This window comes from Panthera tigris, chromosome E2 (genome assembly GCF_018350195.1).
Source record: "Panthera tigris isolate Pti1 chromosome E2, P.tigris_Pti1_mat1.1, whole genome shotgun sequence".
NCBI classification, from domain to species: Eukaryota; Metazoa; Chordata; class Mammalia; order Carnivora; family Felidae; genus Panthera; species Panthera tigris.
In genome coordinates, this window is record NC_056674.1 from 48,619,440 (window position 1) to 48,646,142 (window position 26,703).

General features: G+C 51.2%; 1 protein-coding gene across 4 annotated transcripts in view; it reads right to left on the bottom strand.

Annotated features, from left to right (window-relative positions):
* Positions 1-4,588: 4,588 nt before the first annotated feature.
* The window catches only part of LOC102963513 (C-type lectin domain family 18 member A), a 30,896-nt gene continuing 8,781 nt past the window's right edge, over positions 4,589-26,703 (bottom strand). Inside the window, exons 2-13 of one of the 4 annotated variants that reach the window (XM_042969644.1) lie at positions 17,623-17,844; positions 17,019-17,137; positions 14,687-14,926; positions 9,900-9,997; positions 9,388-9,509; positions 9,091-9,198; positions 8,416-8,508; positions 7,899-8,005; positions 7,159-7,288; positions 6,762-6,858; positions 5,474-5,565; positions 4,589-4,961 (exon numbers count right to left, since the gene is read on the bottom strand). In XM_042969644.1, the coding sequence (XP_042825578.1) occupies positions 4,924-4,961; positions 5,474-5,565; positions 6,762-6,858; positions 7,159-7,288; positions 7,899-8,005; positions 8,416-8,508; positions 9,091-9,198; positions 9,388-9,509; positions 9,900-9,997; positions 14,687-14,926; positions 17,019-17,137; positions 17,623-17,761 (1,383 nt within the window). In that variant the 5' untranslated portion in view covers positions 17,762-17,844 and the 3' untranslated portion in view covers positions 4,589-4,923. Of the gene's footprint in view, positions 4,962-5,473; positions 5,566-6,761; positions 6,859-7,158; positions 7,289-7,898; positions 8,006-8,415; positions 8,509-9,090; positions 9,199-9,387; positions 9,510-9,899; positions 9,998-14,686; positions 14,927-17,018; positions 17,138-17,622; positions 17,938-26,703 lie in introns of those variants that run through there. The other 3 variants (XM_007074878.3, XM_042969645.1, XM_007074877.3) reach the window with 3 other exon arrangements.

The following is a 26,703-nucleotide window of genomic DNA, read 5'->3' on the forward strand; positions in this document are numbered from 1 at the left end:
GGAGTGCATGGGATGCCGTGGTGAGATAGTTAATCCTGCGGTCCCCCAGAACAAAGTGGCCCTCAAAGGCAGGGCTTTGGGGATCTGGCGGCTCCTGACATAGAAGGGTATAAAGATTACCCTGAGGTCAAGGGCTGTTGGCCAGAGGGTTGAGCTAATGGCACCGCACAGCTTAAAGGAAAGGACAATCTCAGAATCCAAATTCTCTGCTCAAGTCATGGTTAGAAAACCAGGGCATTTTTTAAAATGTATATTTATTTTTGAGAGAGAGAGAGAGAGAGAGAGAGAGATCATGCTTGTGAGACCAGGGGAGGGACAGAGAGAGACGGCCACAGAGGATCTGAAGCTGGTTCTGTGCTGACAGCAGAGAGCCCAACGCAGGGCTTGAACCCACGAACTGCGAGATCATGACCTGAGCCAAAGTTAGAGGCTTAACTGGGTGAGCCACCCAGGCGTCCCCAAAAGCAGGGAATTTTATATCAGTTACAAGGATGAGAGAGTAAAATAAACCAATGTTCCAGCTTGATCAGTGGCTATAGAACACCATCAGGTGGCCTCATACCCTTCCTTGCTAGGTCTCTAGCTGGGAGAGAATGGAGAATGGAGGGCAAGGTCATCAGAACGGGGCTCTTTGGGAAGGTGGAAGACTTAGGTACCTCCCACTCCCAGGGAACCTCCCTTGCCAGCAGATGCTACCTCTTGGTCCTACTGAACACACTAGAGGCACACATTTGCTGGCTATTTGCCAAGCCCATACCCCTCCCTGGGTACACATCTGGGTGGAGTTTCCTGGCCTCCCTTGCAGTTAGTGTGCTACGTGCTACGTGACCAGTGCACACGTGCAACCGTGGCCAGCAGCTGGCACTTCCTGAAATAATACACCCCCTTATGACCTTGCTATGAACGAGTCCCCTTGCGTGCCCTACCCCACCACCCCTCACTTTCTCCAGACTGAAACACCAAGTCAGACCCCTGCAGGTCCCAGGGGGCCGATGACTTCAAATCTAGAAGGAGGATATGGAATCACCAAAAGAACCCAGAGATTTTGCTAATTTATATTGGCAGAAACCTGGCACAGTGATCAGGGAACGGATTCTGAGGGTGGAGGGCTGGGGGAGGAAGCAAACAACATGAGACAGGGTCGAACGTACTGATACTAAGTGGGGCTCGTCTGAGTAGCTGGGACGGTTCTAATTGTTTGCCCTGGTGGTTGCCTGAAACCCGGCCTTAATCGTGGCCAAACGACATTAGCTGAGGGCGAAGAAGAAAAATGAGCCCCTGACTTTCTGAGTTGACTAACGACCAGGCACAGTTTCAAGCAACTTGTTTCACAGATTTACTTAGTTAACAAGCGAGGTTCGATGGTGTACTGTTGATGAAGGAATCGAAAAAATTTGGGGCACGAGCTCAGCTGAGCTGACATTCATCCCTGTTTGCTGACCTCAGGCTCTGTCGCCGACACCTTAATGTACCAAGTCAGTTTATTATCCTCACTTTACAGAAGAACAGAAGGCAGAGAGATGTTTTGGGGTGACCAAGTGTCCCGGATCGCCTGGGAACGAGGGGTTTCCAAGCACGTGGGGCTTGCAGTGCTGACACCCAGACCGTTCCAGGCAGACTGGGGTGACGGTCTCACGCAAAGTAACGCAGTAAGTGGCAGAGCCTGCCCTGAAATCCAGGTGGCCTGACTTTAGGCTCAAACTCTCCACCTCCCCCCGTGGTTCTGGCACCAGAGCCTGCGTCTGAAGTAGCCAGAGATCTTGTTAAAACCCAAGCCCTGGCCTCACCCTCCCCATTCAGTTGGCTGGAGGTGGTGGAGGTGGCTGAGAATTTTCTCTTCTTTTTAAAATTTATTTATTTATAAGAGAAAGAGAGAGCATGCGAGCACGAGTGGGGGAGGGGCAGAGAGGGAGAGAGAGAGAATCCCAAACAGGCTCCACCAGCGCAGGGCCGGACACGGGGCTCAAGCGCACGAACTCGTGAGATCATGACCTGAGCCAAAACCAAGAGCCAGGCGCTTCACCGACTGAGCCACCTGGGAGCCCCGAGAATTTGCTTTTCTACCACCTTCCCGGCTGACGCCAATGCCGCTGGTCTGCAGCCTGACTTGGAGAAGCTCCGCGTTGTGCTGCCCTGCCTCCAGACGAGAAGCTTGGAATGGACTTTTCAGGTAGGACCTGCCCACTGCCACCGCCGCTCGCAAACTCTTGGACGGCCCCTTTGCCACAGCGCTGAGAAATACACGGCCGAGGCACAAGCCTTCGTGCCGGGAATGCTGACCGGCGAGGCCGCAGCGGAATGGGAACTTGGTGTCTGGGCTCAGGAGGGCACGGGATTGCCAGCATCAGTTGTCAGCGCAGGGGTGGGGTTGCCACACGGGTGGCTCCAGCGTCGCTGCCGGAGTTTACCCTCTGCGGTTCCTGACAGCACTGGCATGGGTGTCTACCTGGCCTGACTTTGCAGCCGAATCTGGGGCACTATTTCTGGCTGCGTAAGTCCCCCCCACACTGGCTCTCTGACTCTCCCTGGGATCCTGTGGTCAGGATTTGTGTTGTTAATTGAGGTGAAATTCGCATAGCAGGAAAGTAACCAGTTTGGTGGCATTTGTGAGACCACCACCTCTAAGTTTTCAAAACAAAACCCAGACCCATCGAGCAGTTACTCCCCATTCTCCTGCCACCCCTGGCCACCACCAACATGCGTTTTATTTCTGTGGATTTACCTATTCTGAATATTTCGTATGAATGGAACCATGATATGTGACCTTTTGTGGCTACTTTATTTCACTGAAAATGTTTTCAAGGTTCATCCACCTCAGCACGTATCTGTACTTGATTCCTTTTTGTTCTTTGAGAGAGAGAGAGAGAGAGAAAGAGACAGAGAACGTGTCACGCAAGCACGGGGAGGTGCAGAGGGGAGAAATATCCTGTGGGATCGTGCCCCGAGACGAAATCAAGAGTCGGACACTTAACTGGCTAAGCTCCCCAGGCCCCCCAGTCCTTCGTTCCTTTTAATGGCTGAATAATATTCTTTGGCACGTACACGCCAAGATTTGCTTATCCACTCATCGGTTGATGGGCGTTTGGGTTGTTGCGAATAATGCTGCTGGGAACTTTGTGCATAAGGACTTGTTGGTACATAAGGACTTGTTGGAGTACTTGTGTTCAGTTCTCTCGGGTACATACCTAGCAGTGGGGTTGCTGGGGCATGTAGTAGCTGTGCTTACCTTTTTGAGGACTCCCCAGACTGTTTCCAGAGTTTTATGTTCCCACCAGCAGTGTATGAGGGTTTCAGTTGGTCCAAGACCTCATCAACATTTGTTATCATCTGTTTCTTTTTTTAATGTTTTTATTTTTGAAGGAGAGAGAGAGAGCATGAGTGGGGGAGGAGCAGAGAGAGAGGGAGACCTAGAATTTGAAGCAGGCTCCTTGAAGCAGGCTCCGGGCTCTAAGCTGTCAGCACAGAGCCGGATGTGGGGCTCGAACTCACAAACTGTGAGATCATGACCCGAGCCGAAGTCGGACGCTTAACCGACTGAGCCACCCAGGCACCCCGGTCATCATCTGTTTCTTTGATAACAGCTATCCTAATGGGTGTGAAGTGGTATCTCAGTGTGGTTTTGCTGTGAATTTCCTAATGACTAGTGATGTTGTGTTTGTTGGTCACTTGTATAGCTCCTCTGGGGAACTGTCTATTCATGTCCTTTGCCTATTTGTAAATCATTGTCTTTAAAAAAAAAAAACAACTTTTTTTCATGTTTATTTATTTTTGAGAGAGAGAGAGAGAGACAGAGCGTGAGCAGGGGAGGGGCAGAGAGGGAGACACAGAATCCGAAGCAGCCTCCAGGCTCTGAGCTGGCAGCACAGGGACCCACGTGGGGCTCGAACCCACAAGCCGTGAGATCATGACCTGAGCCGAAGTTGGACACTCAACCGACTGAGCCACCCAGGCACCCCAATCATTGTCTTTTTGAGAAGTTCCTTTTCTGCCGTGATTAAGTCACAGCTGTTTCTATGTTTCTATTGTTTACAACCACAATAGAAACTGTGGCTGCTACACTTCTCTCTGTTCGTGACCCCGGGCCACACTCCCACCTCCAACCAGCAAAGCAACTCAATGTTCGCACATAACAGCGTGCAACTGGGTAGGGGTGCATTCTGGACGCTAATGATGGCATCTGCCAGTCTTCACCTGCCCCCACGGCCGCTCTCACCACTGAAGGGAGAGGAGGGCGACGGGGCCGTAACCCACCCCAGTTCCGATAATCACAAAGAAAGGAGGAACATGTAGGGGCGGGCACGGTGAATACAGGGAGAGGGTGTGGGCAGAAGCGCAAAGCCGACAGAGGCAGCGGTGAGGGGGAGCTGGAACAGGAAGTCAGGGATGCAAACAAGGCTTCCAAATCTGTGCATCATTCAGGGGCTAACACCAGAAAACTTCCAGAGGGTGGTCTGGGTCATATGGGTGAGCAGGGAAGGGACTGGGGTTGGGGGTGGGCAACCAGCAGGAAAGCCTCAGGCACCCTCTGGTGTTCCCAGGATCATCCTGACTCCGCTAGATTCCCCTTCAAAACAAGCAGGCACAAGTCTGATTCATAACTTAGTTTAATCCTTTGTGGGGTGCACCCTGGGCAGTGAGGAACCCCCATCTGCCCCACAGGGTCCGGCACACACGGAGGAGAGTGGTCTCTTCTGACTGCCGGCCCGGGGCGCCTGACACCCATCTTCCCAATGAAAGCAGGCTGAGGGGCCCCAGCCCTCTCTGGGTCTGACTTGTGCCCCCTGCCTCACTTCCCACAGGGTCCGCGACCTCTGTGGATGTTGGGCTTGCAGCCCTGGCCTGGCCCTTGTTCCAGGCAGGTGTGCAGATGGGCACGCGGGGCTGTGCCTCGGGGGGCTGGCAGGGGAGAGGCCTGGCTGAGTCTCAGGGTCCCTCGGCCCACCGGGACATGTGCTCCTCCGCTGGAAAGGAAGCCGAACGGAGCGAGGGTCAGTGGCAGCCCAGGCAGTCCTCGGATGGGGACCTTCCTGTAGCTGGCCCTGAGATGGCTATCGTGCCCAGATGGAGCTCTAGACCTTTCCAGCAGGTGTTGCTGGGGGCCGGTTCTGGGCCAGGTTTCACCCCTGTTCCCCACTGTCGTTCACTGGGCCCTAGGGAATCAGGAACACCAGTGAAACCAACAGGTCCCCAAGCAGCAGCTTTAGTGACAGGAGGAAAGGGACCTTGGAGAGATCCTTGGCCAGGCTGTATTCCAGTCCTGCTGCTGCACAGACGGGCTAAACTGGGCCCTTCTTCCTCTCTGGGCCTCAGGGGCCCGCAGGTACGACAACGCCCCGAGCGGGACATCCCCGGCGGCCCTGCACGCTCAGACTCTCTCTGGGCCTGTGACCTGGCTATCCTAGCGCCTGCAGCGGGCCAGCAGGGACCTCAGAGGACAGGGACCCGGAAGGGGGAGGTGTGAGAGGGCCCTTACCAAACTGGCAGATGTAACGGTTTCGGGTTTTACAACGTTGGTCATTCCAGTCGAAGGCGGCTGATGCCTGCAGCTCCACGCAGTTGCCAAACCTGCCAGGCCAAGATGTCAGGGGCTCAGGGTGGACGGACAAAATTAGGAGCCTGGGGGAGGATTAAATCTTCCTCCAGGGGCGCCTGGGTGGCTCAGTCGGTTAAGTGTCCGATTCTTGGTTTCAGCTCAGGTCATGATCTCATGGATCGTGGGTTCGAACCTCGTGTCGGGCTCCTCGCTGACCGTGCAGAGCCTGCTTGGGATTCTCTCTCTCCCCCTCTCTCCCTGCCCCTCCCCTGTCCTGCTCATGAGCATGCGCTCACTCTCTCCTCTCTCAGAATAAATAAATAAATGTTAAAAAAAAAAAAATCTTCCACTCCAGCAGGCCACCTGCGTCTAAGAAGCCTAGGTGCCTCCAACCCACATAAGGGGCTTCTGGGAGCCAGACCCACCCCCAGGCTCCCATGCCTGCCACTCAGGCCTCTGTAACTCTTCTCAGGGAAGCTGGGAGGGCTCGGCAAACCCCCTACCTGGGCAGCAACTCCCCCTGCCCAGAGCCAGCACTCAGCCATGCCAGCCGGTGGGGGTGAAGGTAGGACCTGGAACAGTCAGGCCCATATCCTTCCTCCCAGCAGGGAGAGGGTGTGCCTGAGAGCCCAACCAGAGCGGTGTCCTCTAGGTGACAGAGCAGGGGCATGGGCCCGGCTGCCATCAATGAGGTCAAAGGACGTGGGCCAGATTTTTGGAGCCCTTAGTCCACACAGCCTGACTTCCTCTACCCTGCCCCCGCTTGCCCTGGGCATTCCTGGGCTCTGATGACCGGGGCAGGGCCACCTAACCGGAAGGCCCTCCGTACAGGCTGGCTGGGGGATGGGTGTGTGCAGGACTGGATGCAGGTGGGTGGATTGCTAAAGACCCCAGAATCAGGGTGTTGATGTAGGCAGAGGAGCGTGGTGGTGGGGGACAGGTGGAGATAACGGAGGGCTGGGAGGACAGCTGAGGGAACAGTGGGGATGGATGGATGGATGGATGGAGCCTTCTAGAGCTCCCTTTCCTTTATGTAAGCCCCGAGATGCTGGGCGGTGGCTCACATCAGCTGTACCCAGACTTCCTGGGCCCCGGGTAAGGCCCAGGCCCTCACAGGGCTCAGCCAGGCAGCAGGCCGGGTGGAGGTTATTCAGTGGCATCTGAGGGCTCAGCAAGCGGTCCCGCGTGAGAGAGGGAGCCCGGAGGAGGGAGGGCACTCCAGACTCACCCCTGGTTGTCAGGCTGCCCAAAGGCGAAACTGGTGAATGACTGGTGCTCCCCGGTGGTCCAGCGGAAGGAGTCCTTTGTGGTCTTGTAGGTGAGCCCTGGGCCCCAGCAGCTGAGGTTGGCCCACCAGCCCTGGGCCCCACTCAGAGCCCAGGCTCCCTGAGAGGAGCGCCCCCGGGCTTGGAGCCTGCTGCCTAATGCCTGTCCTTAATCACCTTCCCAGCTCTTTCGGCCCCCAGGGACTCTCCCCCTCCCTCTTGTCAGTGCTCCCCACAGGGAAGGAGGTTGCCAGCCCCGTTCCGGGTCCTCGGCCCTCATCATACCCTTACCTGGGGGAGGTCTGCTGGGGGAGGTTTTGCAGCCCAGATTCCTGCACCCCCAACCAGCCAGGCACTCACCGATCCAGAAGTTTCTGGTCTCAAAGTCGCTGTCGGTCACCTCGTTGGTGGTCTCCAGGTGGCCCAGGTAGAAGGCGAGGATGTCCTGAACTTTCTGGCTCTCAATCTGGGCTAGCACCCCGCCCTTTCCCTGTAACCCCCACTCCACGTCACACTGGCAGGGCCCCAGAGCTCAGGCCGGCCCTTCCTACCCATCCCGACACCCCGAAGTGGCCAGGGACATCCTCTCCCCCGCCCCACAGCCTCCTGCTTCTTAGAGTAGGGGTCCCCCTTCCTCTCCCCTGCCTGCATCTCCTCTCTCTGTGCACAGGGGCCCAGACTGGCAGGGCCCTGACCTCGGGAAGGTTTTTGTTTCATCTGTTCGGTGTCTTTAATACGTTTGAATTGGTTGCCGACATTAATAAATCTAGCGATGCCCATGAAAATCTGAATTGCTGGTGCTCTTGAAAAATCCCAAGTTCTGACCTCTGTGAACTCCTATACCTACGTGACAGCCAGTAGCTAGGACTGAATCAGGACGGCTCCTGAGGTGGGGGTTGGGCAAGGGCTCACCCCTGGGTCCCTCAGCTCATTAGGTGACCTCCTGGCTCCCATGGGCCTCTGAGTAACCCCGCTTTACACTAACGACCAGAGTCAGGTCAGAAGAAGTCAAAGGAGCCACTTCTCAGTCCCAGCTCCCTCCACTGAGACCCTTACTTGAGACCCTGGGGGTCCCTGGGAAGGCAGGGGTCAACCATCACCTGGCATTTCATCTTGGCTCCGTAGTAGGTGTCTGCCTCTGAGGACACCATGAAGCAGTCTCCGTCGATCCTCAGGTCACAAGTGTGGAAGGGGAAGCGCACCTTGGCTGGGGACAGGGGGGCCTGACTGTGTGCGCGGGGACCTCAGACTCATTACGCCTCGCTCCCTGCCAGGGCGCCAAGCTCAAGAAGCCCCTTCCCCTTCCTCTGGCCACCCTCTCCAAGCCGGAGAGTGGGTGGGAGTCAGTGTGGTGCTGGTGAATGTGTAACAGTCGGCTTGCTTTCAAAAAAAAAAAAAAAAAAAAAGACATACAGAATTTGCCAATCTGTGCGGTGCAAATACCCCCACCAGGGACAATTTCAAGGTACCAATGTGATGTCACCGAGCAGGGAGTTGGGAAGAGAGGTGCACAGTAGACTCCTGGGAGCCGGTCCGAGCTGGCTCCAACGCTCTGCTGCTGAGGGGATCCCTGGGGTGTGGCCTGGCTCATCGGGGGACCTTGGGGGCAGGACTTACTGGCACACTGGGCTCCCCCATAGCCGACGTCACAGATGCAGGAACACTCCTCGTCCCGAAACCGGCCATGAACGCACTCCACGCTGCACCGCACTGCCAGGGCAGGCGGGGAGGAACAGAGCTCAGCCCGCAGCCCCGGGACCCCACACGCTGCCTCTCACAGGCCTCGGAGTGTGGGGAATGGCCACCTGCGGCCAGCACGCCCCTCAGGGACGGAACCCGTCCGGGCTTCGACTGCTGCTACACTTGGTTTGATCTCCATTGTAGAGAGAAGCAAACTGGGGCTTGGGAGGCGGACCTGCCCATGGTCACCGAGCTGGGAGGGGGACACTGGGAGGAGAGTCTACTTCAAGATCCTGATAATGTCCTCCTGCTACCATCCACGGCCTAAGGGCCAGATCGGAATCTACTCTGAATCCCCTACAAAGCTCAGGGTCTGGCCGGCGGTGCTCAGGCTGTTTGTTGAATGACTATATGCAGTGTCCGGGTCAGCAAGTACCTGGTCAGCACCCACCAACTCCCCCAAGACTCTCTCCAAACCCTTTGAGTGAGTGCAACACGGCCCCTGGACACCCACGCAACACCGTGTGTCCCCCCACCCCCTGAGGCTGCCTGCATGTGCCCTGGGCCCAGACTTCACTCCCTGGGTGATCTGGAGCTCCACGTGCCCCTCACCTTGGCAGTATCTGCCTGTGTAGCCAGGGGGACAATGGCAGTGGCAGGTGCTGATGTTGAGACGTCCGTGGTTCCGGCAGCTCATGCGACACGGGTTCCTGGGGACCTCTGGTCAGGCGAGGTTGGAGCTCTGAGAGGGAACCTCCTTCAGGCAGCCCAGCCAGGTGCCTCCCGGGTGCTAAGGGCCACGGCTTGGAGGACAGTCCTACAGGACGCTGCCGCCCTCCACGAGCATCACCACATCAAGCTCTCTTGTACCACTGTCCCAGCAGGAGGCGGGTGGGGCGGGGCACTTACCACAGAGCCCCCCTGCGTGGTCCCAGGCTTTGAAGCAGCCTGAGACGCTGGCCGTGCAGAGAGAGCACCAGGAGCCCTTCTTATAGGGGGCGATGGTCTTCCCGTTTAGCTCCCAGTTGCCTCTGTGAGAGTAAGCACCAGAGAGGGCTGCAAGGGCCTGGCCTGGGGAAAGGGCCTCGGCCCCCTCGGCTCCTTCTGGCCCGGCCAGGGAGTCAGGGAACAGGGAGGTGACAGGGAGGTGTCCTAGGAAAGGAAAAAAATGGCCTCCAAACTAAGGCTAATGCTCCATACTTCAACCGGGCACAGTGGAACAGTGCCTCCAAGGACGGGCATCTGGGAAGCCACATTCTGCCTGGCCGGGCTCGTGAGTGCTGCCCACTTCCACACCCTCTCCCTTTCCTTCTTTCTGTGAGGGTGCAGACCAAGGGGCAAAGGCCTTGTGAGTGGGTGGGTGAGCGTTTTACCCTGGGAGGACGTACCCTCCACCCCACAACGCAGCGGTGGGCGCTTACCTGGGAGAATAGGCGCAGACGAAGGCTTCAATCTCCGCCCGGGCCCCAGAGCAGGGCTGTCGCCCGCAGCCCAGTTGGCTCGAGGTGGCCCACACGAGCTGCAGGAGACATAGTGGCTCAGACCATCATCACGGGCCCCCCCAGTCTTCTGGGGGCCAACGGCACTGACGATGCCTGTCTGGGGAGGGGAGACGCAGCCTCTGCCCCAAACCAGACAGAAAGACAACTCCCTCACCTCCCGGGGCCTCAGCCGTGGCAGCTGGGCTGGGCAGGGCTATGAGGACAGGTGGGGATAGCCTAGGAAGGCTGTCTGGGTGGGGGGAGTGGAGGGGTTTCAGTCAGCAGATACCTGAAGAAAGGAGAGAATCGTGGGTGGGTGGAAGTGGCAAAAGAAAGTCTTGGACAGGGCTTCTGGGTGACTCAGTCGTTAGGGGTCCACCTCCATCTTGGCTCAGGTCACGATCTCATGGGTATGCGAGACGGGGTCCCGCCTGGGATGTGGGCTGACAGCAGCACAAAGCCTACTTGGGATTCTCTCTCTCCCCCTCTCTCTGTCCCTCCTCCACTTGCGCTCTGTCTCTCTCTCTCAAAAAAAAAAAAAGTCTTGGACATCAAAGGTCTTGTGACCGATTGCACAGATGGCTACAACCCTTCACTCCTTCCTACAGCTCACGCTTAAATGTGCTCTTTTGCATCATGAGGAGGACTCTCTTTTCCAGCTTGTCTCTGGCTGGCCCTGTGGCTTGTGTGGGCCAACGGAATGCAGAAGAAGTGATTTTGAGCCAGTTTTGAACCTAGGCCTCAGGAGACCCCACAGGCAGAGGTGAGCCAGCTGAGGCCACTCTAGACAGCCAGCTCCCAGAAAATCAGCCAAGTGATTGCCCTTGCACGTGGGCCCCACCAAGGCGGGAAGAACTTCCCCGCTGGGCCCAGCTCAGATTGTCAACCTGCAGAATCACAGGATGCTAAACTTTGGGGTAGTGTATCATACGGCAAAAGCTGGTAGGTGTAGGTCTCGGATAGTACTCCAAACTTAGATTTAAAATCTTGAAATCAGCGATAACTTGGAAACAGCGCAGGAATAGTTCAACTCCTGCAGCACTTAAAATGACAACTGTGAAATAGGGAGACACAGACATGTAGTCATATATATGTACCCGATAATTAGAGAACGTACATTCTCTTTAGGGATGCACGGAGCGTTTGCAAACATTGACCCCCCCTCCCTAAACCACAAAGCAAGATTCAACAAAGACCAAAGGAACAATAGCCTATGGGCTGCATTCTATAAATACAATGCAATAAAATATCCAGTAAATAGCTTAGAAGTAAGGGGAAGGAGAAAACGTAGAAAATTTAAGCATACACTTCGAAATCAAAGATATCATGATGGAAAATAGGAAACATGTAGAAATGAAAAATCACGGAACAGCAAAATTCACGGGATACAGCTAATGAAGTTTAGAGGGAAATTTATAGCTTTAAATGAATTTAGCAGAAATGGAAAAAGACTTAAAAATTAATCAAGAATATAAAAAAACAGTAGGGCCGCCTGGGTGGCTCAGTCAGTCAAGCATCCAACTTCGGCTCAGGTCATGATCTCACGGCTTGTGAGTGTGAGCCTGGCCTTGGGCTCTGTGCTGACAGTGTGGAGCCTGCTTAGGATTCTCTATGTCCCTCTGCCTCTCCCCTCTTGCTTGCTCTCAGAAAAAAATAAACATTAAAAAATATTTAAAAAGAATATAAAAAAGAATAATAAACTGAATAAAGTAGGAGAAAGTAAATAATAGGGGCGCCTGGCTGGCTCAGTCAGAAGAGCAAAGGATTCTTGATGTTGGGGTTGTGAGTTTGAGCCCCATGTTGGGTGTAGAGATTACTAAAAAAATTTTTTAAACTCTTAAAAAGTAAATAATAAAAATAAGCAGAAATTTAAAATAAGAGGCTAAAATCAAAAAAAGCTGATTTGTTCAAATAGAGCTCTGGCAAGACTGGTAAAGAATGAGAGAGAAAGCACAAATAAAGCTGAAAAGTTTGAAAGGACCTAGCTACAGACACAGCAAATCTTTTTAAAATCCCTGTTTAATTCTAGTTTTAAATCTGTGTTAAATACTGAACAATTCTGACCAATAAATTGGAAAACATAAAATGGACAATTTTCTAGAAAACAGAACTTGGCAAAACTATCTCAAGAAGAAGGAGAAAAGCTGAAATGGTCTCTGACCGTTTCTAAAAGTTGAATCAGCAGTTAAAAATCCACACATACAACGCATATACACACAAAACAGCCCCAAAACAGAACAAGGTCCAAATAGTTTTACAGGAGAGTTACAGCAAATATTATAGGAACTATTCCAGGAAAGAGAAAATGAGGCAAAATTTGCAATTCATTTATGAGGTTAGCATTGCTCTAACCCAAGTAAGGGCAGTATGAGAAAAGGAAATCAGAGGTCAATTTCAATATCAAATAATAATTAGCAAAGCAGATCTAGCAATGAATTAAAAACAACAGGGGCGCCTGGGGGGCTCAGTCAGTTAAGCATCTAACTGCTGATTTTGGCTCAGGTCATGATCTCATGGTTCACGGATTTGAGCCCCCATTAGGCTCTGTGCTCACAGTGTGGAGCCTGCTTGGGATTCTCTGTCTCCCTCTCTTTCTCCCCTTCTTTTGCTCCCTCTTTCTCTCTCAAAAATAAATACATACATAAATATTAAAAAAAAAAACAACAGTAACAACAACAACACACACACACACTCTGCATTACATTATTTCACATTACATGATATGCCAAGTTGGCAAATATTCAAAATATTTAACAACCAGTAGGCATGGGTACTTGCCAATCAGAACAGACACTGGGCTGAAGGAGGATCCTGGGACCCAATACTGTGCCAGGCATTCATTTTTTGGCTCTAGATCACGGGACAGATTCTAGGTGTCTCAGGGAAGAGGCTAGGCCAGGTGCATTCTGGGAACTTGGGGCAGCTACTGTTTACTAATACATCAGTATTTTAGCATTTGCATAACTGTTATAGCATATAGTGTGTAGATGGAGAATTTTCCTTTCAAAACTTTTCTATAAAGCCATAATTAAAATATGATTTGTGTGGGGATAAACAACAACAACAAAACAACAGAATAGGACCAATAACTCAGCAAAAGACTTACGGGCAGATGTGAGCTTGGTATATGACTGAGGTGGCATTATGAATCAGTGGGGAAGGATTCAATACTCAGTAGAGGATGCTTATTTGGAAAGACAATAAAATGAGATCCTATACCACACCTGCATGAAAAATTCCAGGAGGCATAATGACATCAATATGAAAAAGGAAAGCTTTGGAAGAAAAGATATTTCTGATGTCAGAGTGGAAAAGGATTTCTTAAACATGATACCACAAACAGATGAACTATACATTAAACTGAGAAAATGGATTAATACTAAAATCTAAAAGGTCTATCATGTAAAATATAAGATACACAAAGAAAAATATAAGCCCTATGCTAGGAAAAAATGTATATCCCTATGACCAACAGAAAGCATAAAGAATGTAGAAAGGATGCTTGAAAATTAGTAAGAAAAAGATGCACTGTGTTAAAAAATGGGCAAGACATTTGAACAGGTAATTAACAAAGCAGGTAATATGCTCAATTTCAAGTTAAAAGCAAATTAAAAATCAAGTGAGGAAGCATTTCACAGCCTCGAGTTGGTCAAAATCAAGGAGCCTGGCAATACTGGGGAAGCAAGAACTGACTTGTGAATGGGAGTACAGTTGGCATGGCCACTTTGGCAATATCTCATAAGGTCGTAGTTGCATGCTATGCTATGACCTGGCCATTCACCTTCTAAATGCATCCTAGAGAAACTCTGTACACATATGCACGAAAGGAGCTGAAGTAGGATTTGTGCATTGTGGAAGTACTTTTATTTTTTAAAAATTTTTTAAAGTTTGTGTTTATTTGTTTTGAGAGAGAGAGAGAGAGAGAGAGAGAGAGAGAGAGAGAGAGAGAGGGAGAGAGAGAGAGAATCCCAAGCAGGCTCCGTGCTGATAGTGCACTTGACAGAGGGCTTGAACTCACGAACTGCGATCATGACCTGAGCCAGAATCAAGAGTCGGGCGCTCAACCAACTGAGCCACCCAGGTGCCCCCGGAATGACTTTTAATAGTAAAAAAGTAGAAATAACCTAGATGCTTATAAATTGCAGTTTATTCATAGTGAATCACCCATGTGTATCTGGGTCAACAGAAGTAAATCTTAGAAACATGGTCTGGGGTGGTAAACGAGACACACACAGAGAGCACTCATACGGGACTTAATAACACACAACCCACTTGCAAAAGCTGTAAAGGTATGAAAACACTTAGACATGCAGTAAAAGTATTAAAAATGCTTTGGCTTTGCCTGTGTTTTTCAGTGCTGCACCCTCGCGCCTAAACAATGCCAGGTACATAAAATAAAACAAAGGAAATGTGCTTGGGACTGATCCACCTGGATTTCAGGAAGGTCACCCACCTCTGGGGAAGGACAGAGGAAAGAGCAGGAGTAGGGCTTCAGTTCTGTTGTTTGTTTTTTCTTCAGAGATGAGAAACAACTATAGTTAAACATTTTCTAGTAATGGGTAAAAGGGAGTCCATTATTTGATGTTTGAAATATTTTGTATTTAAAGCTGAAAAAGTAAAACTATACAACTCGGGGGGAAAGTGACCACCAATTTCAGGACGAACGGTAGCCCTTCTGAGCTGCCCCCAGTGGCCCAGGGGCCTTGGAGCCAGGGACACAGCCTCACCTGAGTGTAGTGGGTGCAGGTGGCATTGGGGGCACACTCGGCTGCTGTGTAGCTGTACCGCTGCCCCTCTGCGAACCACAGGCCCACCACGTGGACAAAAGATGCTGAACCCACGGGCAGCAGCTGCACGTTCCAGCCCACTTGCTGCGTGGCTCGAGGTGCCGATGCAGACTTCGGGGCTGGGGCACCACAGAGAGCCGCCTTGGCCTGAGCCCATCGGGCCAGGCTCTCGCTCCAGTCCTGGGGGCGGCGCAAACAGAGACGTCAGCAGGGACCTTTGGGCCAGGCCTTAGTGATTCAACCTCCCCACAGGGTGTAGGCTCATGCAGAGAGCACTGGACGGGGATTCCTGCTTGGCCACCTGACCCCTCCAAGCTTCTTTCACCCACTTCCCCCCGCCCGGAGCCAGGGGAGATCAGTCTGGACCTTGGAGAACAAGGAACTCTCCAAGATATGTTTGTAAAAGTACCAGCGATGTTTGGACGCCTGACCCAGAGCCTGGCTCTACCCAGGCCTGAGAGCTCCCATCCTTCTGACTCCTGTGTGGGTGCCCTTAGGCCCTGCCTTGGGCACCACCCCAGGAAGGGGGGTGATGGGTGTTCCTGAGGGAGTAGTGTTAGCCGGGTGATGGGATGGGCTTCTCTGGTAGTTTTTCCTGTCTGGTAATGCGAGCCCTGGGCAGTGCCCAAGCCTTGCAAACTGGTTTTGTGTTTGCCATTAGGTACAACTGGTCTTGGCCATTGGCAGAAAGGTTCACTTGCTCCCACTTGACTTTTCTTTGATGCAAAAGGCCTCAGCAGCCATGCTGCTTTGTCCTGTTCTCTAACCCTGGCCTTGGAGTGCGTTGGGGTGCCAACAGGGAAGCAGGACAAGAGAGGCTCCCGGCCCCAGGGCTCTGGCCCCAGACAGCACTGTCCTCTGGAGCGGCCCCAATCTTTTCTCCCCACCCACAAACCAACAGACTTCCCCTCATACCCCCACTGCCGCCCAGTAGTCCTCTGTCCTCTTAAACAAGGGGCTCATTGGGGCGCCTGGGTGGCTCAGTAGGTTAAGCATCCGACTCTTGATTTTGGCTGAGGTCATGAACTCATGGTTCACGAGTTTGAGCCCCGCTTTGCTCTGTGCTGACAGTACAGAACCTGCTTGGGATTCTCTTTCTCTTTCTCTCTCTCTCTGCCCCTCCCCTGCTCACACTCTGGCTCTCTCGTTCTCAAAATAAACTTAAAAAATTTTAAACGAGGGGTTCAGCAATGAAGAAGACATGGGTCACCCCATCACCATGCCCTGGCCCAACCCAGCCACCCCATTAGCAGTCCCCTAATCTCCACGAGACTCAACATGAGGACAGTAAGGTACCCGCGGGGTAAGATTGTCATGGGGATTGCAACTTCCCCAGAGCCTCAGCCTCCACTGGGGGAAAGCCCTAGAGGGCTGCAGAGGTGAGGGAGGCTGAGTGGTGGGGCTCCATTCTCATCTTTTATGAAATGCTCTTTTTCTAAGACTTTGGTCAAAGGGGCATGAAAACTATAGAAACTGCTGACCAGGTGATCGGGACGCCCCCACGCCAGGCGCTTGAGCTGGGAGCAAGGAGAGTGGGCAGTGGGGGCCAGGACCTGCGCCTGAGGAGGGGCAGAGCTGCTGCGGAGCAGGGAAGGGGGGAGAAGCGACCCCTTCCCGCCGGCTCGCCCCACCCCCACCTCCTGGGAAACTGACCCGGGAGCTCTCAAGGTCACCACCACTGAGCCAGCCTGGAGGAGTTTATGGGAGGCAGCCATGGGGAACCCTGCCCACCCCCACACGATCCTGCTCTCACTCCCGGGCCTGTTAACATGGGCCGGGCTTGTGTTCCTGGGCCCCGGATGGTTCCCGCCCGCCCTCCCCGGTGGTCCCAGTTGGTGTGGTGGGAAATCCTGCCATGCTACCCAGCCCCCAGTGAATGAGGAGGGAGCTCAGAGGGGCCCCACTTAGTCACCCAGACAAACCATGAAGAAGCACTGGGCCCTGGTCACATTCAAGCCCCCTCCCTCAAGCGGGGTGCTGCTCCCTCCCAGTCCTCTGCCCCTCTGATCCTGCTGGGACTTCTTTGTGGAGCACTCCTTCCTTGTCTTCTGGTCTCCCGGGCAACGGGATGGGATGTGAGGAAAGGCCAAAGAACTGCCCTTCTGGGAAGCAGGCAGCTGCGGAGCCCCCGCAACCGGGCATGGTCCCCTCAGTGGGCCAGGTGACTGGCTACCCCCCTGCCCTGCTCAGGTGGATGGGCGCCTGGCACCAGTCTGGCCTCCTGAGGCCTCTTCACGTTTGCCCCTCCAGCCACCCTCTTGGGGGTCCTCACCATTCTCTGCATGTTGGCTGCAGGAGGGTGCACCCGGCTGCGCAGGCGGTTGTGGAGGGACAGGAGCAGGAACGTCTCCTTACTGCTCAGAGCTGGGGTGGGAGACAAGGTCAGGCCCCCTGGGTGATGGGGTGGGGGTCACCGTGGCAAGATTAGAGTGCAGCCCTGCCCGTAGGAAACAAGAGCAGGAGGGGCTGGGGAGGATGGTGGGCATACGGGAGGGCTCGCGCAGAGGGATGGGAGGCAGGTGTGCGGCTGGCAGAGAGGCAGGTGCCCAGGCACCCTTGGGCTGAGGGCCGGGGGTGGGGGTAACAGGAGGGGGTGAGGGCCAGAGGCTGGATGCGTGGAGGGGTCAGCCCTGGGGCCCCTTGGCTCGTCTTCCTCCTGGACCCCCGAGCCTGGGCCCACTCCCCTTCATTCTTCCTGCTCCCCAGCCCCCACCCCCCCAACCATCTTGGACCCTTGGGTTACCCAAGGGGACTCTTTAAACCACAGCTAGCCTGCCCAGGGCTCAGGCCTGGGAACTGGCTTCCAGCAGCCCCGGAGCACCCCTCTGCAGAGCTCACAGCGGCTCCACCTCTTTCCTCACCCGGGGGCCCCTTACCTCCAGGCGCTGGAGCCTGTTCCTCCTGCGGCAGGAGCACCTCCACCTCCGTCCGGGCCATGCCAAGGAGAGCCAGAAGTATGGGCAGGAGGCCAGGCCAGCGGCCCCCCAGCCTGGTGGAGGGCTCTGGCCACAGCATGGGCCACTCTGGATGTGGCCTGGCTCAGCCGTCCAGCCCGCTTCCCAGGCTAGATAGAGTGTTCACAATCTCAAGGGGTCAGGCTGTACTGGCAGACAAAAGGGGGAGGCTGGTGAGTAATCGGTGTATCCCAAAAGCCTCCCGTCGGCCCTGGCATGAGAGAAAGCCAGCTCCAATCCCAGGGCTCCACCCCCCTCCAGCCACTGGCCTGGCCAGCAGCCCTGCCCATAACAACCAACCCAGCAGTGTGCACTGACCCTGTGGCCCCTGCTAATCATTGCAGGATTATTGGAGCCCTTGGGGAGCCCTGGGAGCCCTGGGAGCCCCCGCCGATTGGCCCACAGACATTCCAGGGCTGTGGATTAGCAAATGATGGCCGTGCCCTGGCCGGGACAGTGTCCTTTGGGCACATCGGTAGCTTCTACTCCCAGGCCCAGGGCAGGCAGGCGGGAACTGGGCAAGACCCCAGGGGAATTCTTCCCTTTCTCCGGAAGCTCATCCCAACCCCCAGCCATGAATTAAACATAGACGGATGGTAACCACACACCAGGCAGGTGCCACTGGTGGGCGGGGGCACTGAGGTGTTGGGTTTGTAGGGGAATAGGGGCTAGGGTTGCACCTGTAGGCCAAAAAAAGTGCCTTAGGACTCAGGGCGGTATGTGTCTGGGCAGTGTCGGGGGCTGGGCCCCAGCACTATGCCCCCCCCCCCTCCCCCGCACGACTGCAGGCCAGGAGAGGGCCAGGCAAGCAGAGGAGACCACGTGATGCCCTTGGCTGACTGGAGTCCTGCTGGGAACCAGTCAGGCTCTAGACAAACAGGCAGTGTAGCAGGAGGGCAGCAAATCACCGTGATGCTTGGGGCCTAGCCGAGGCCTACACAGTCCCACCAGAATAAATTGAAACAGATCCGCACCGTGGCCCACATTTCTTAGAAAAGACGAGGCTATCCTGCAGGCCCTACCCAAATGCCCATATCCCTCTCAGGGGAGAGCAAAGTTTATTCCGCCACCGCAGAGGATAGCCTTGGAAGCCAACTACTTCCTCCTTCTGGAGTCTGTGTGACCTCTGACCTCTAGGCCAGCACCCTCTCAGAGCCAGGTGTCAACTTTTGGCAAACTCTGCTGAGACCCAAGTGGGCTTGGGTTTCTGGGGAGAAGCACTGATGGAACATGTATTGTCTTCATGGGGGGTGGGGGCAGGGCCAGGCACAAGGGCCCGTAAGCTGGCCTGGGGTTGTGCATCCCCCCCCCACAGACTACCTGGGCCTTGAGTGTCTCCTCCCTAAACGGATGGCCAGACAGCCTCAGAGTCATCCTGTCTGGATCCTAGCAATGTTTAACGATAGTGTAGTGACCTCTTTCTGTAGAGCTTACAAAGCACGTTCATACACGTGAGTTCCCTTGTCACAACAACACCGTGCAGTAGCAGTCACCCATCTTGTAGATGAGGAAGCCGGGCTCCGTGTGTCTGAGGGACTTGCCCCAGGTCACCCGGCAAACACGTGGAGGGTCCCAGCTAATCCGGGGTTTCTGTCTTCACATTCCTGGACACCGGTGCAAATCTGGCTTAATTTACACCATGGCCTTTTGAGTTCCCCCACATTCCCACAGCCCTGCACTATGCCGGGTAACAAAACCCAATTCTTGTTCCTGGGCTTAAGAGATAAACGTGGCGGTTCTCCCGTGTAGCATGATGCCCGGCACTTGGGACAGGTCGGAAAATATATTTTGAGGCCCGGGGGGGAGTGACTTTTGAGGGGCCCTGGCCCACTGCAAATGGAGGCCAGGGCGAGCCTAGCTTCAGGAGCTAGAAGAGGAGGAACTAAGGTGATAAAACACCAGACTTCTGACTGCCTGGGTTCTGAGATACCCTGTGTGACCCTGGGATTGTCACTTCCACTCCTGGGTGTCAGTGTCCAATGGTGTTAAGCAGGCCTTGTGCCTTGGTTTACGTGACATTTAGTTCTGGGTCCAGACTTTTTACAGGAGCCTGCTGAATATTTGGGGTGGGCACCTCCTTTCTTGCCTGGCAGATTGTCCCAGTAAGCATCTTCTAGTCTGATTTCTACCACCACAGATTAGTTTTATTGTTCTGAATTCCATATAAACCAACTCCTAGGATACGCACCCTTCAAGGCGTAGGTTCCTCTGCTCTCCAGGTCTATGAGATTCACCCGTGTTGTGGTCTGTATCAGTAGGTTGCTTTGTTGTTTGTTTGGCTGGTAGTATTTCATTGGATTTTCATTCTCTTATTGATGGGCACTTGGGGTGTTTTAAGCTTCTGTTTATTATGAATAAAATTGCTGTTGGGGCACCTGGGTGCCTCAGTCGGTTAAGCGTCCCACTCTAGATTTCGGCTCAGATCATGATTTCATGGGGTGAGATCGAGCCCTGTGTCAGTCTCTGTGCTGGGTGTGGAGCCTGCTTAAGATTCTCTACCTCACTCTTCCTCTCCCTCTGCCCCTCCCCCTCCCTCTACAAAAATAAAGTAAATCAAAAGGAAATTGATTATTAATACAAGTTGCTATCAACGTGACTGTACAATTTAAATTTTCTTTTAGCAACCAAAAGAAAGAAAGAAAGAAACAAAAGAAAGAAAGAAAAGACAAAATAACCCAATTCAGGAGGGAGACATCATAACAACCGATACAGCAGAAATAAAAAAAACTTGGAATATTAAGAACAACTTTATGTCAATAAAATAGACAATGTAAGTACAATGGAAAAATTCCTAGAAAGACAAATTACTAAAATTGACTCACGAAGAATAAGAAATCTGAATAGACCAATCACAATGGAAGGCATCGAATGAGTAAGCAAAAATCCTCTCAGAAAGAGAAGTTTAGGTGCAAACAACTTCACTGCTGAATCCCATCAAATATTTGAGGAAGGAGTAATACCAATCACACATAAACGTTTCAGAAAGCACAAATGGAGGAGCATTTCCCAACTCATTCTGTAAGGTTGGTATCACACTGATATCAGAGCAAGACAAAGATGTTACAAGAAAAGAAAACTATTGATCAATATTATGCATATGGCATGAATACTGACCCAAAAGTCCTCTACAAAATATTACTTACCTAGTAACATAGAAAAAGGATTCAACACCATGACCAGGTAGGATTTACTCCAGGAATGCAAGGTTGGTTGAGCATTAACAAAAGTCGGTTAATATGGGGCGCCTGGGTGGCTCAGTCAGTTAAGAGTCTGACTTCGGCTCAGGTCACGATCTCACCATTCATGAGTTCGAGCCCCGTGTCAGGCTCTGTGCTGACAGCTCAGAGCCTGGAGCCTGTTTCGGATTCTGTATTTGTCTCTCTCTCTGCCCTTTCCCTGCTCACGCTCTGTCTCGCTCTCAAAAATAAATAAACGTTTAAAAAAAGAAAGTCAGGTAATGTAATAGAACAAAGGGCAAAACCCACACAATCACCCCAAAGACACAGAAAAAGTATCTGATAAAATCCCAAACCAATTCCTTGTGAAAGTTCTCAACAAGCTGGGAATAGAAAAAAAAAATCCTCATCCGGATAAAGGGCCCTGTTATGAGCTGGAATGTGTCCTCCTCCCCAAATGTATATGTTGAAGTACGAATCCTGGTACCTCAGAATTGGAATACATTTGAAGACAGAGACTTTTTTTTTTAATGTATGTTTATTTTGACAGAGAGAAAGCACAAGCAGGGGAGGGACACAGAGAGAGGGAGAGAGAGGATCCCAAGCAGGTTCCACACTGTCAGCGCAGAGCCTGATGCGGGGCTCGATCTGACGAACCGTGAGATCATGACCTGAGTGGAAATCAAGAGTCTGATGCTCAACCGACTGAGCCACCCAGGTGCCCCGGAGACAGAGTCTTTAAAGAGGTAATTAAGGTTAAAGGAGGTCATGGGGGTGGGCCCAGACCTAATATGACTGATGCTCTTATAAGAAGAGGAGTTAGGATACACATAAACGCTGAGAGGAGATCATGTGAAGACATAGAAGGTGGCTGTCTATAAGCCTAGGAGACATCTTGCAGAAGAAGCCGGTCCTGTTACACCTTGATCTTGGCTTTCTAGCCTCCACAACTGTGAGTAAAATACATTTCTGTTATTTAAGCCACGCAGTCTGGTACTTTGTTATGACAGCCCCGGCAAACAAATACAGACCCTGTGAAAATCCTACAGCAAACATCATACTTGATGGTGGAAGACTAAACACTGTCTTTCTAAGATCAGAAACAAGGCGAGAATGTGTACTCTCACCACTCCTATTCCACATTATGTTATTGGATGTGTGATTAGTGAGAGAAGGTGAGAACACTAAAGGCATCCAGAAGGGAAAAGAGTTAAGTAAAACTATCTTTATTTGCAAATGATAGGCTCCTATATGGAGAAAATCCTGAGGAATGTTTTAAAAAACTACTAGGGTGCCCGGGGTTGAATACCCAACTCTTGGTTTCAGCTTGGATCATGATCCCAGGGTTGTGAGATTGAGCCCCATGTCGGGTTCTGTGCTGAGCGTGGAACCTATTTGGGATTCTCTCTCTCTTCCTCTGCCCCTCCCTCCCACTCATGTTCTCTCTCTCTCAAAAATTAAAAAATAAAAATTAAAAAAAAACCCTACCACAAAGGTTTTAGGATATAAAATGAATAGACAAAATCAATTGTATTTCTATAAATTAGCAATAAACAATCCAAAATAGGGGGCGCCTGGGTGGCTCAGTCGGTTAAGTGGCCGACTTCAGCTCAGGTCGTGATCTCACAGTTCATGGGTTCAAGCCCCGTGTTGGGCTCTGTGCTGACAGCTCAGAGCCCGGAGCCTGCTTTGGATTCTGTGTCTCCCTCTCTCTCTGCCCTTCCCCTGCTTGAGTTCTGTCTCTGTCTCTCTCTCAAATAAACGTTAAAAAATGTTTAAAGAGAAATAAAAGAAGGTGAGAAATAGATCCTAAAATGTACATGGAAAAGGTGAAGGAATTAGAATAACCAAATTGTTTTCAAAAAAAAAAACAAAAACCAAAGATCGAGAACTTGTACCTGATTTCAAAATGTGCAGTGAAACTATAGCAATCACAAATATGCGCTCTAGAGAAAGGATAGACCTACAGATCAAGGGAACAGAATAGACAGCTCAGAAAGAAACATTAAGTGTTATGGTCAACTGATTTTTGACCAAGGTGCCAGAACAATTCACTGGGGGAAAGGATAATCTTGTCAGCACGTGGTGCTGGGATCATTGGATATCCATATTCAAAAACACAAATTTACAGTTATTTCAGAGTACCCACGAAATGAATTTCAAATGAATCATAGACCTACATATAAAAGCAAGAACTGTAAAAGATCTAGGGGGAAAAAAACATGGGAGAATATCTTTGTGACCCTGAGTCAGGCAATGATTTCTTAGATATGACACCAAAAAGACAATTCATAAAACCAAAAAATCAGTAATTTCATAAAAATTAAAAACTCTTGACTCTCAAAAGACACCAATGTGAAGATGAAAAGACAGGCCTCACATTGAGAGAAAAAAAAATTTTTAATGTTTATTTATTTTTGAGAGATAGAGACAGAGCATGAGAAGGGTAGAGAGAGAAGGAGACACAGAATTCAAAGCAGGCTCCAGGCTCTGAGCTGTCAGCACATATCCCGGTGCAGGGGCTTGAACTCATCAACTGTGAGATCATGACCTGAGCCAAAGTCAGATGCTTAACTGACTGAGCCACCTAGACTCCCCAATAGGAAATATTTTTAAATCATATATCTGGTAAAGGACTCATATGCAGTACACAAAGAACTCTTACAATGAAATAATGAGAAGACAAACAACCATTTTTAAAAATGGGTGCGGCACCTGGGTGACTCAGTGGGTTGAGCATCAGATTCTTGATTTTGGCTCAGGTCATGATCCCAGGGTTGTGGGACTGAGCCCCATGTCGGGCTCCGTGCTGACGGTGTGGAGCCTGCTTGGGATTCTCTGTCTCTGCCTCTTTCTTTGCCCTTCCCCCACTCACACTTAAGATTCTCTCTCACCTTCTGTCCCTTTCATGCTCGCTCTCGCGCGCTCTCTAAAAAAGGGGGAGGGCAAAAGATTTTAATAGATGTTTCATACAAAAAGACATATGAATGGAGAAAAAACACACGAAAAGATGCTAAACATCATTAGTCACTAAGGAAATGAAAATTAAAACTACAATGAGATACCATCACGCACCCAGGAGAAAGGATAGTCCGAAAGACAGGTCCAAGTTTGAGTGAGATATGGTGAAATGGGAACCTGCATATATTGCTGGTGGCCGGGTAAAACTGTACACTTTGGAAAAGAGTGTGGCAGTTTCTTAGAAAGTCAAATATATACTTACCACGAACCCCAGAAATTTTACTTCTAGTTATCTGTCCAGGAGAGACAGACACACACGTCCATACAAAGACTTGTCCACAAGTGATGGCAGCAGTAACATTAATAACAGCCAAAAGCTGGAAACAACCCAATGTCCTTTGAAATGTTGAACTGATAAACTGTGTTTAGCCATAAAATGGAACACCATTCGGCATTCAAAAGGACCAAACGTTTTCCCCACCTTGCTTTACTGAGATATAATTGACGGTAATGGAACATGCTTTTGAGTCATAGTACAACTTGGATGAACTTCAAACACCTTCAGCTAGGGGAGTGGAGTCCACACAAGTGATATGTTGGGCGATTTCGTTTATAGGAAATGTCCACAAAGGCAACTCTCTAGAGGCAGAAAGCAGATCAGTGGTTGTCTAGGGGAGGGGGTGCTTGGCTGGCTGGCTTGTGTAGAGCACGCGACTTTGATCTTGGGGTTGTGAGTTCCAGCCTCCTGTTGGGTGTACTTAAAAAAATTAAAAATCTTTAAAAAAAAAAAGGTTGCCTGGGGATGGGAATAGGGCTTGACTATAATTCATGAGAGAGGGGCGCCCGGGTGGCTCAGTCGGGTAGGCGTCTGACTTCAGCTCAGGTCATGATCTCACAGCCCATGAGCCCAAGCCCCGCGTCGGGCTCTGTGCTGACGGCTCAGAGCCTGGAGCCTGCTTCGGATTCTGTGTCTGCCTCTCTGCCCCTCCCCTGCTCACACTCTCTCTTTCTCTCTCACAAATAAATAAACATCAAAAAAATTTTTTTAAATTTCATGAGAGAACTTTTTGGGGCGACATAAAGGTTCTGAACCTGGATTGTGGGGACAGATGCCCAAATGTATAAACGGACTGAAAATCATTCAACTGTACATATATGATGGATGCAATTCCTGGCAGGTAAAATATATCCCTCTAAAGCTGTTTAAGAGAACAAACAAACAGTAGGAAACACCAACTCATTTTATGAGTCCAGCATCGCACAGATACCAAAACCAGACAGAGATACCACACGAAAAATTTTTAGGGCGATGTGTCCCTATGTCTGTAGTTTAGTTTGAAATGTGCCCAAACCAAGACTAATTGATAACTAGATGAACAAACACATGACAAAGGATGTTTAGTAGAATGGTAGGATCTAGCATTAGGTATTTGGGCATTCCCTGCAAAAATCCTTCAACTTTGCAGTACCTTTGAAATCTTTGATAATAAAACGGAAAAAGAAATGTATCCATAACACAGGACATGGCTCGGCTGAGAATAAATTTTACGAAGTCAAACAGTATAAATAATATCGATGTAATCCAAAAAGGAGAAGAAAGACAAAGTTTAAAAATAGGTGGCAAGAGGAAGGGACAAGTATGGGGGTGGGGTGAGAGCTACGTGGCCGTCTAAGTCGGTAGAGAGTATCTGGGCTTCAAGTCTGAGAAATACGAGTATAAGGGCGACTGAGGAGGTTGAGTTAATGACCAGAAGAAAGAGCTGTAAGAGTTGATTGAGAATTGCAGGGGTGGGGTTGTTCAGGGACCTGCTGTTTATCGTTCGTTATCGGCCTCGTAGTATTGCTCAACTTAAAACTGGTGTCTGTGTTACTTTGATAAAAATAAAAATTAAATTAAAAAAATTAGCCACAGGGGTGCCCGGGTGACTCAGGCGGTTAAGCATCCAACTCTTGATTTCAGCTCAGGGCATGACCTCGAGGTTGGTGAGCTTGAGCCCGTACCAGGCTCTGCAATGACAGTGTGGAGCCTGCTTGGGATTCTCTCTCACTCTTTTTCCTCTCTCTCTCTTTCTCTGCTTTTCCCCTGCATGCTCTCTCTCAAAAATACATCAATAAACTTAAACATTAGTCACAAAAAGCTCATACTTAAGCTCTTGGAAATATAATAAGACCGGAAGCCTTTGCCTATTTGGGGCAGATGATCAGGGAGAAGCCTGAAATTGCCCAAGACTGGCTCACTTAGGTCAGGGCTGCTTCTGTCTGGGGATGGCGTCTGGGTGCTGGAGGGGCCCCCACCCTCCAGAGTCTCCAGATCCTGCCCCTGCCTCAGTTGGGGGCTGGAGTTTGCAGGAGCCTGGAGGCTGTGTGCCCATCTCCTGTTCCTCTTGGCTCCTGGCTGGCTGAGCAGCTGCAGTGTGAGTTCTGGAATCCTGCCTGGGGGAGGAAGGCAAAGCCTAGCTAGGCCAAGAGAGTTTTACATTTGAGAGTAGGTGTGGCACTAGGTCATATGGAGAGAATCTGTGCCTAACCCTTACTGAGAAGAGTAGAGGGAACACACATTTACAAAGCATTTTGAGAAGAAAAGGTGGAGTCTAGAACAAGCAAGTGTTTCATCAGGCCCAGAGCTCTGGACTAAGTAGATTTGGAAAGGAGAATGGGAACTTGCTTTTTTGCGTCCAAACCCTCCATGTGTGTTGCCACTGGAATTTCTCCCTCCCACAATTCTGCTGAACTTCCATTGGAAAAGCTGCCAGAAAGGAGCGTCTGGGTGGCTCAGTCGGTTAAGCGTCTGACTTCAGCTCAAGTCATGATCTCACAGTTCGTGGGTTTGGGCCCCGCATCAGGCTCTATGCGGACAGCTGAGAGC